This window comes from Mobula hypostoma, chromosome 1 (genome assembly GCF_963921235.1).
Source record: "Mobula hypostoma chromosome 1, sMobHyp1.1, whole genome shotgun sequence".
NCBI classification, from domain to species: domain Eukaryota; kingdom Metazoa; phylum Chordata; class Chondrichthyes; order Myliobatiformes; family Myliobatidae; genus Mobula; species Mobula hypostoma.
In genome coordinates, this window is record NC_086097.1 from 105353663 (window position 1) to 105364925 (window position 11263).

The 11263-nt window shown below is 44.0% G+C and overlaps 1 protein-coding gene across 1 annotated transcript in view; it reads left to right on the forward strand.

The window, feature by feature from the left end:
• LOC134349744 (synaptosomal-associated protein 23-like) overlaps positions 1-11263 on the forward strand; it is a 63503-nt gene that overhangs the window by 50030 nt on the left and 2210 nt on the right. The window contains exons 6-7 of the mRNA XM_063054543.1: positions 5558-5710; positions 5968-6112. Of these exons, the coding sequence (XP_062910613.1) occupies positions 5558-5710; positions 5968-6112 (298 nt within the window). The remainder of the gene's footprint in view (positions 1-5557; positions 5711-5967; positions 6113-11263) is intronic.

Sequence of the window (11263 nt, forward strand, 5' to 3'; positions counted from 1 at the left end):
CATCCCCATAACTCTTTTGCACCACCCCCCATTCCTCATCTGCGGGTACTGTACTTGATTTCTCTTTTTTCCTTAGCACTTCCTCCTCCACACAATAGCCTACTTGTTCCCTTGTTAAAGCTGTGTCAGAGAGAGCTGTCTCTGCCAAAACCATCAGCCCCTCGTCTCGCTCCTGCGTCTGCACAAATTCTTTCCTGGCTACTGCTACGTCCGTCCCAGCTCCCTCACTACCTCTTGTCTCACTACACCCTGTCTCATACAAGGTTGGCAGAAACGTTTCAGCTAAATTCACTATCGCGGTCCCGTGATGAACCTGTGAGTCCATGGGCGGGGCCTCAATGCTGGCAGGCTGACCTGTTAATCTCACGCCTGGGAACACGATTCCTCCGGCGATGTCATTACCGAGCAAGACTTCCACGTCTTTCATCGGTAATTCGGACCTCACCCCGATCGTGACTAGTCCAGAGACCAGGTTGCTTTGTAAGTGTATCTGGTGCAAAGGGACGACTCTGTCCCTTCCCTAACACCTTTGACCTCTACCTCCCCAGTCTGGGTCTCTGAGCTAAACTCTAATACACTCTTCAGTATTAGTGACTGACACGCTCCCGTGTCTCTCCAGATCCGCACTGGAACTGGTTTTAACCCCTCCTTCACTGACACCAATCCGGCCGAGATAAAACTCTCGCACCCTTCCTGGACTTTTTCAGACCTGTCCTTCCCTAGCGATTCGTGTACCAGCTCGATACAGCCAGTCAAAATTGCCGTTTTTCCTTTTCCCGTCTCCTCCTTTGGGGCAAAGCACCTGGACGCAAAGTGTCTGGCTTTCCCACAATTATAACGGACGACCCCAGGAGACTTCCTACCAGACTGCTCCCGGTCTACCTTATCCTTTTCACTAGTCCCCGGCTTACTTTCTGACTTTTCTGGCAGACTCTCCCCGCCGTCCTGACTACCCTTCTGGTAGCTTTTACTCGGGGCAAACTTCATTTTATGCATCAACGCATACTTATCCGCTAACTTAGCAGTTGCGGCTAACGTGGCTGCCTCTTTCTCATTGAGGTAGGGTCTCATACCCTCAGGGACACAACCTTTAAACTGCTCAATCAGGATCAGTTGTAGCAGTCTGTCATAATCCCCCTCTACCCCCTTCGAGGCGCACCAACGCTCACAATATGTCTGCATCTCGCGGGCAAACTCCAAATACGTGCGGTCCCACTGCTTCCTCGCTTTCCGGAACCTCTGCCGGTATGCCTCCGGGACCAACTCATAAATCCTGAGGATGGCCTCTTTCACCACCTCATACCTCTGGGCATCTTCCGCGGACAAAGCGGAGTAAGCTTCTTGGGCCTTCCCTTTCAGTACACTCTGAAGTAAGACAACCCACTTATCCCTTGGCCAGTCCTGACTTATAGCCACTTTTTCGAAGTGGAGAAAGTACCGATCCACGTCAGTATCGTCAAATGGGGGAACCAGCCTAACCTCCTGGGTCGCCCGGAACCCTCCACCTTGGTTCGGCACGAGCCCCTGCTCGGCCCTCATCTTTAACTTCTCCAGCTCAAATTCCCTTTCCCTCTGTTTCTCCTCTCTCTCCAACTGTCTGTCCCTCTCTTTCTCTTCTCTCTCCAACTGTCTTTCTCTCTCTTGCCTTTCTAACTCTCTCTCCTTCTCTTCGTGTTCTAACTGCCGTACCTGGAACTCGTGCTCGAGTCTCAGTTTTTCAAGCTGTACCTGTACCGCGTCTCCAGCAGGTTTTTCAATAGACACCACCCCCAGCTCACCTTGGGGAAACACACCTTTAGATACATAGTGCTCTACAATAGCTCTGTGTATCTCCTCTCTCCTCATTGTCGACTTCACCTTAGCAAGATTCAACCGTTTGGCCACAGCTATCAATTCCGATTTCCTGGCATCCTCTAATGCCTCCAAGGTCGGCGCCTTTATAAATTCCTCAGCCTCCATTTCTGCTGTTTGTCTTTTCTTTCTTTCGGGAATTTTAACCCAATCAATTTACTCCGTCCCAAATTTAGCGTTCAAAATCCCGGACGAGCCCCCACTTATGTTACGTACCCCGTAACTGGGTTGCCAAACCAGCAGAAATGGATCACTCAGTTGGAGTCTGGATTACTAGAACTAAAAGTTTTATTAAAGAAACAAGCAACACAGTAATCGAAAGGATAATAAATGCAACAGTTCAGCAATGATAAACACACATGTGCACAGAATTAAGATAACAGCATCAATCAAGCTCTATCGTTGTCTAGGGATAAATGACCAATTTCGAAGTGACACAAAGTTCAGTCCAATTTAGTTCAGTTCGCAGTAATCGTTGCCATGGCGATGGACAACATGGTGGGAGAGAGAGAGAGAGAGAACGGGAACGACTGATCATTCAGAAACAGCTTCCACTCACAGACCGACGATAATTGCTCACAAGCAACTTTTGGGCAGGTCCTTGGTGATGTCAACTGAGGTCACCGACTGTGACCCCTCCTCCAGATGCAGTCGATCCTCTGCAGTGAACTCGGCACCCAGGCAAGGGCGGACACACACCGGGTTCCCGCTGATCGTACCTTTCCACCCTGTCCGTTGTCCGGTACTTCCCACTGACTCGTGAGAGGCGCACCGCTTCCAGGGTCTCGTTACCTCGGGTGTCGTGTGTCCTGCCTTAGCGAACCTGTCCCTTTTTATCCCCCTGCTGGGGTATCGCCTGTCCATCACTTCAAACAGTTCAGGGTTCAAAGGGGGGAGCCGCTCCAGACAGCTCTCTCTCCCCCCCGTCCCTTCATTACACATCTCCAGACACTGCTCCATTGTTCCTTATCTCTCCTTCCCCTGAGGGCAGGTGGCAGACCACTTGCTGATGTCACTGATGCTAACCCAGGCCAGCAAACATCTTAATTTTATGTGTATTCTCGTCACACGAGTAAAAGATGAACTGATTTCCAGAAGGCATAAAGTTAAAGATGACACATTCCTTTAATATTTTAAGCAAGAAAATTTTTATTTGCATCTTTTATAATTTTAAAATAACAGAAAAGGGCCCAAAGCAAAAGTTTGGACGCCCTGCATGGCAGTACTTAATAACAACCCCCTTTGGCAAGTATCACAGCTTGTACAGGTTTCCCCCGCCATCCAAAGGTAGAGCGTTCCTATGTTTATTTTTACTAAGTTCTATTTTAACTTCATCAGTCCACAGGACTCGTTTCCAAAATGCATCAGGCTTGTTTAGATGTTCCTTTGAACTTTTTGAATAGAACTTTTTGGCCGCCATGAGCAAAGGTATGTTTGGAGAAAAAGGGTATAGGATTTCATGAAAAGAACCCCTCTCCAACTGTTAAGAATGGGAGTGGATCGATCATGCTTTTGGGCTTGTGTTGCAGCCAGTGCCATGGGGAACATTTACTGGTAGAGGGAAGAATGAAGTCAATTAAATACCAGCAAATTCTGGAAGCAAACATCACACCGTCTGTAAAAATGCCAAAGATGAAAAGAGGATGGCTTCTACAACAGGATAATGAACCTAAACACACCTCAAAATCCACAGTGGACTACCAAGAGGCGCAAGCTAAAGTTTTGCCATGACCCTAAACATCAAGGATCTGTGGATAGACCTCAAAAGAGCAGTGCATGCAAGACGACCCAAGAATCTCACAATACCAGAAGCCTTTTGCAAGGAAGAATGGGTGAAAATCCCCCAAACAAGAATTGAAAGACTCTTAGCTGGCTACAAAAAAACCTGTACAAGCCATGAAACTTGCCAAAGGGGATGTTACTAAGTACTGCCATGCAGGGTGCCCAAACTTTTGCTTCAGGCCCTTTTCCTTTTGTGTTATTTTGAAACTATAAAAGATGGAAATAGAAGTTTTCTTGCTTAAAATATTAAAGAAATGTGTCATCTTTAACTTTATGCCTTTTGGAAATCAGTTCATCTTTTACTTGCTTAGCTATTCACAGTAACAGAAATTTTGACGAGGAGTGCCCAAACTTTTGCATGCCACTGTATAATATGAAAAGTAGTCCTAACTCTACTAGTCACTGGCAGTCAACCAGAAAAGGCCCCCCTTTATTCCCACTCTGGGTGACTGTCGGGAGGCAATCTTCTATTCATGTTAGTATCTTTTCTGTAACACCACAACACTTCCATAAGGTCACCTATTAGCCTCCTTCATCCCAGGGAAAACAAGCCCAACTTATCCAATCCAAGCAACATCCTGGTGAATGTTGGTTGCAAATTTCCTAAAATTCTCTGTTGAGGGAGGTCTACTAAATCAAAAATTCCTTTATTTAAAATGGAGGGACACAAAGCAGGAAACTACAGGACACATGCAAACAGCTGGAGGAACTCAGCAGGCCAGGCAGCATCTATGGAAAACAGTACAGTTTGGGCTGAGACCCTTCGGCAGGACTCTTGGCCTGAAACATTGATTGTACTCTTTTCCATAGATGCTGCCTGGCCTAAGTTCCTCCAGCATCTGCAGAATTTCTCTTGCTTGTGATTGAAAAACTACAGGACATTTAGGTTAGCACCTGTAATGGGGACGATGTCTAAAGGTGCAACTAAAAATATCCTAATGGAATGTAGACAAAGCCAACAGTGTTAAAGGGATATCATGTTTGACCAGTTTGTTGAAGTTGTTTAAAGTGATAAATATTGTAGACAGAATATATCCACAGAAACTGGTGGAAATTCCCAGATTTCTAGACATTTGACCACTTCTAAGGTTGATATGGAAATAAAAGGTCAGCTTACAAGATAACTGTGAGGCTGGCTACCAGGAGAAGGCATGAATGAGTATTTTCTGGTGGAAGTCTGTATCGAGCAATTGGAACTGGGCCTCAGCTTTTGATAATGTACAGAACTGACTTAGATGAAGGTAGTGAAGGTATGGCTGCTAAATTTGTTGATGACACATAGGTAGGAATGCAAGTTGAGGAGAGGTCAAAATGAAACCACAAAGAAATATTGCTATGTTAATGGAATGGGCAAGGATTTAGCAGATGATTGTAGTGTGGGGAGAAATGATTTTGACAGGAAAAGTGAAAAGCATATAATCTAAATGGGAGATGAGAGTAATCTGGTTTCCTACTGTATAATTTGCAAAAGATTGGTATGCGTGAATGGCAAATAGTCAGACAAATTTTCATTTAAGTGAGGTGGTTCTGCTTCAGTTCTACAGCTGAGATTGCTATCCGTCAGTATATGCAACAGGCCTTAGGCCTTTAAAGCCTGACCCCCAGCAGTCTGTGGCTACTCGGCTTTAGAAGTGTTTTCTGCCAGTTGTACTGAGAGCAGCTGGTGTGGTTAGTGTTCTAACTACTGTGTGTTTAATTCACATCATTCTATGAGAGGCAAGCTGGGAGAAACTACCTATGCTCAACACATGAAAACAGACTTCCCTTTACACAAATATTCTTGCCTTGGGACATCCCAACTGATTCCGCAAGCTTTTAAGTACAGTTGCTGTTTCAGTGTGGTCAGGAACATTCTCCCTGCCCAGCTGACTAAATGGGAATACACCAATCACGTTATGTCATTGCTTGTTCTCTCCTCTCTCAGAGTGAGAAATTTTGAGATGGGGGACAAGTACAAGAAAGCCTGGACAAGCAATGCTGATGGAAACACAGGCAGAGTGGTCTCCAATCAACCAAGCAAGTCACAGAACAACCATGAAATGGCCAAGCAGAGTGGTGACGAAGCTTACATCAAGAGGTAGGTTGATCAGTCCACTAGTGTGGCAATGCATCAGTCCTGCCCCAGCAGGAGCAGCACACATTCTCAACTCCCAGTGTATGCAACATTCAAATCAAATGGGCGAAGGAAACAAGCTCCCTTCACCACTCGCTGTGGCAGAATACTCAGGATTATGTCCTTTCACCTGAACTCTCCATTGGTAAATATAGGAATTGGCATTCACTTCTGAGTCTCCTGTGCCAAGTGAAATAATGAGAGAACTCTGCTTTCCTCAGGATAACAAATGATGCACGAGAAGACGAGATGGAAGACAACCTGCAACAAGTGGGCAGTATCATTGGAAACCTGAAAAATATGGCGATTGACATGGGCAACAACATAGAGTCTCACAACAAGAAAATTGAAGACATCGCTGAGAAGGTATTTTTGTGTTGCCCCCCCCCCCCCCACAGTACAGTAGCTTCAACAGTGTAGATCACACTGAGAAAACCCAAACTCCCCAAGATCCTGTGTAAACTTACTGAGAGCAAGCTCATTGTTAGATAGCAAGCAAAGCATGTCTGCTAACTGGAGCCTTTAGTTAGACGAAGTAGAATTATGGCCCCAAAAAAAAAACACAAATCGCCAAAGAAACTCTCAAATGAGGCAACATCTTAACTAGATTTAAAGGGTTTTTACTGGTAACATTGATTGTCCATTTACCACCCCACTTGTTGCTCAATCTGCTGCATTCCTCCAGTTGTTTGTTGCTCCAAATTCTGCACCTGCAATCTCTTATGGCTCTGGAATTACATCATTTCATGTGGACAAAGACTAGCATGTTCTAGGCCTGAAGATTGATGGTTTTATGTCATTTTGTCTTCATGTAACAAGTATTCCTATTCACCAGAAAAAAATCTTGGCAAAGAGGCCTTAATAATTGAGCAAACCATTCCCAGACTTGATTTGAGCTTAAACATGACTTGATTAATATAAATAACAGAAAATTATGCAAAGCTTCTTTAACTGGCTTTGCTTCCCCTTTCAATGGGAATTCGGGTAAGAATACTTGTATTACTCCAGAGTGGAAGTTATTTCACGGTTGTGCAAAGTTTTGCTCTGAACTCACGTCTGTGTTCTGTATGGGGTGTGGCATCTTATAAAGAGATGCAGTATAATTCAAAAGACAGCAATAAGTCTTAAAGGAATCACAGAATGGTTACAGCGCAAGAGGCTACTCAGCCTGTTGAATCCATACTGGCTAGAAGTGCAATCTAGCTAATCCCCCTCTATTCCCTCAAATCCTTCCTGTCAAGATATTTTTCCTGCTTTCTTTGAAACACCAGGATTGAATTAGTCTCCACTTCCACTCCCTTTGAAAGTATACCCCAAGCCTGAAACTCACTTTTCATTCTTTTGTCATTAACTTCCATTTTGTCTTTTAGTTTTCAACCCCTCTGCCAATGGGAACGGTTTCTCTTCAGTTGTTGTCCAACATTTTATACCTCTTGGATCTTTGCAATCATCCCCACTATTACCAGAACTACAAGGACCTGGCCCAGCAGAACCAGCACAGGATGCCTGTGCCAACCAGAATGCCAAATTAATCTTTGCCTGCACACAATCCATATCCCTCTACGTTCATTAGCCTATCTCAGAGCCTCTTAAATGTCATTGTGTCTGCTTCCATCACCACAGCAACATGTTCCAGGCACCCATCACTTTGTTAAAAAAAATTTCACCCTCAAATTTACTTTTAATTTTCTACCTGTCAGCTCAAATCCATGTCGTTTGTATTTAACATTTCTATGCCAGGAGAAACTCTAGCTACCTTTTCTGTTTTTCATAATTTTATAAATCTCCATTAAGTCACCCCTCAGCCTCCAATGCTCCAGGGAAAAACTTTGGTTCAGTCACTCATTACAAACTAGACTTCTAACCCAGGAAGCATCCCGGTGAGCCATTTTGCTCCCTCTCTAAAGCCTCCACATCCTTCCTATAATAAGGAAACAAGAACTGCACAAAGCACCGTGCAGCCTAACCAAAGCTTTATACAAGTGCAACGTGGCTTCCTGACTCATACTAACAGCCCCAACTGAAGGTAGGCATGCCCCATGCCTTCGTTTCCACTTGTGCTGCCACTTTCAGGGAGCTGAGGACTTCAACCCAAGATCAATGCCAGTAAGGGTCCTGTCACTTTACTGTACACTTTCCCCTTGCATTTGGCCTCTCAGAGCAAGACCCCACAAATTAAACTCCTTTTGCCATTTCTCCACCCAAATCTACAATTGATCTAGATTTTGCCATATCCTTTGACACCTTCACTATCCACAACTCTGAATGTTTGTGTCATTCGCAACCATGCTAATCAGCCCATCTACATTTATGGTTATCACAAACAAGAGATCACAGCACAGATCCTTGTAAAACACCACTGGTCATGGATTTCCAGCCAGAATACACCTGCCTATCTGATTTTGAACCCTGTATTATCAACTCACCATGCATCTTGCAATTGTAGTACCTGACGGCATGCATTGAAGGTGAAGCAGCCCCCCCCCCTCCCAACTGGATGCCTGGAATACACTGCCTATTATGGTGGTAGAGGCAAATACATTAGAGGCTTTTAAGAGATATTTGGATAGGCACATGGATGTGAAGGAGATGGAGGGATATGAACACAGTGTAGGTAGGAGGGATTAGTGTTTGCCTGTTTTTAATTTGCTTTTTAGCTGATCTGGCACAATGTGGGCCAAATGGCCTGATCTTGTGCTGTACTGTTATATGATCTTAAAATCAGCCAAAGGAGGGAGCTTGCCAAATACTTTACTAAACTTCCCAACTTCTCCAATCTAAATATATCCTTCACCTCTTTGAATTATTGTGGTTCATCACCATGTTTCCCAAAGGGTGGTGCCTAAAGCTAATGCTGCAGTCAAGGCCAAACTATTTTATACAGGTTCACAATGATTCCCCTACTCTGGTGCATATGCCTCCGTAAAATCTTAGATCCCCTGGAAGATTTATTGACATTTTCGACTGGTGCCGCCACAGAATGATGCGTACAATTACGCTTTGTTTACATTGCCTGCTCTCTCCCTTCCCACCAAAACACTTCACATTTCTCAGCATCAAGTTCATCTGATACCTACCTATCTGATACCTCTCCTTGAAGCACATTATCTTCAAGGTGAGAGAAGATTTAAAGGGAGCCTTTTCACACAGAGGGTTTCAGCTACATGCAACAAGCTGCTAGAGAAATCTGAAGGAATAGGTACAATAACATTTAAAAGACATTTGGACAGGTACATAGTTAAGAAAGGTTTAAAGCGATATTGGCCAAACACAGGTAATGGAACTGGCTCAGAAGGCACCCTGGTTGCCATGCTGATTTGGGCCAAAGGGTCTGTTTCCATACTGTATAACTCTTCAAATGCAATACACTTCACCTGTCTGAGTTTAACAGATGCACATTACTAGAACAGGCCATTCAGCCCAGTTTGTCTATGCAGCCCATTGTACCCATCTACACTAATTCCATTTACTCACAGTAGGCTCATTGCCGATTCAAGAACTTGTCTAAACAGTAGATACTGGATCGATTGGAGTATGGTTCAATTCTGGCAGACACATTAAAGGATAGATGAGGGTATTAGTTACAAGAATAGATAGGCAAAGTGCAACTATTTGCTTTAAAGGGAGAATGAAAGTATACTAATGAGTCATGACAGAATGGGTAGAACTGTTGGGGTTACTCTCGAGGTCCAAGATAAAGGGGAAGAGAACCGAGAGACATGAGAATAAACTTCTCCACAGTGTGCATCTGAAATGTGGATTAACTACCTACAGCTGTGGAGGAGTTGCTCCATATGACATTCAGGAGGGAATTAGAATGGTGAAAAACATGCGACTTGTGTGCCTCTGGTTAAGGTGACATGGATATGATGGACAAAAGTAAGAGAGGGCATAGAATAGAGCAAAAGTTGATGTTGGAGGACTGAGAAGCTTTTAAAACCAATAGAAGACAATTATCTACATCGCACCGGAGGAAATTTAGCGTAATTACAAAGGGGCTGAATACCTTTTCAGCCTCTCAATTTTGGTTTTTAATTTTGTAGTAAATATTGACAGGTTTTGGAATTTTTCATGATGCACGTTTTGTAGATTAGCTCAAAAAATCCCACTTCAATATATTTTAAATTTAGAAAATGAGACAGTAAATTATGAATCAAGACCGGAATACAAATATCAAGTAAGTCAACAAATTCAGATATCTCAGCAGCCTAATAACAAATGGTGGCATGTGCGACACATATCAACTACAGAATAGCAATGGCAAAAGAAGCTTTCCAAAAAATGAAAACCATATTAACAGACAGAAAAATGAGCATGTACACTAAAAACAGAATACTGCAGTGCTACATTTATTCTATCCTGACTTATGGAAGTGAATGCTGGACCACTTCTCCAGCAATGGAAAAGAGACTAGAAGCATCTGAATTATGGTTCTACAGGAGAATGTTAAAAATATCATGGACCACACACGTATCAAATGAAGAAGTTCTCAGAAGAGCCCAAGCAGTTCGATCACTCATACCAACAATAAGAGAAAGACAACTCAGATTCCTAGGACACATGCAGAAAGATGAACTAGAAAAACTCATACTCTGTGGAAAGATCAAGGGGAGCAAACCTAGAGGAAGACCTCGGTTTATGTACATCAAAAGCCTAGCCAGGTGGCTACACATGGAGGAAATGGAAGTCATCCAAAGAACGAGGGATAGATCTATATGGAAAACCATGGTCACCAATGTCTGCATTGGATATGGTACCCAGACAGACGGGGAATTGTGAAAATCGTTGTGGGGGCTGAATACATCTTACAAGACACTGTAGTGTAGAGAAGAGTCTGGTCATATACTATGGTAAAAGGAATAAAAGCAGACTTTTTTTAAACTGGAGAAAATTCAAATCTCAGCAGTGGGTAGGGACTTGGAATCTTCTGCAGAATTCCCTGGAGGTTAATGTTCAGGTTGAGTTGGTAGCAAGGAAGGCAAATACATCCTGACGAAGGGTCTCGGCCTGAAACGTCGACTGCGCCTCTTCCTATAGATGCTGCCTGGCCTGCTGCGTTCACCAGCAACTTTTATGTGTGTTGCTCAAATACATGACTGATCATTTCCACGGATGCTGCCCGACCTGCTGAGTTCCTCCAGCATGTTGTGAAGGTAAATACAATGTTAGCATTAATTTCAAGAGGCCCACAATACAAGAGCAAGGATGTAATGCTGAAGCTTTATAAGGCCATGGTCAGTGTGCATTTGAAGGACTGTCGGCAGTTTTGGGCCCATAAGATGCACTGGCATTGAAGATGGCCCAGAGGTGGTGCATGAGAATGATTCAGGGAATGAAAGAGCTGGTATTTGAGGCTCTGGACCTGTACCCACTGGTGGTTAGAATGGAGGTTGGGGGGGGGGGCGCGGAGAGGAGAAAGAGGGAGAAATCTCATTGAAACCTATTGAAAGGCCTGTATTGAGAGGATGTTTCCTGCAGTAGGTGAGTCCAAGTTCAGAGGCACAGCCTCAGACTAGA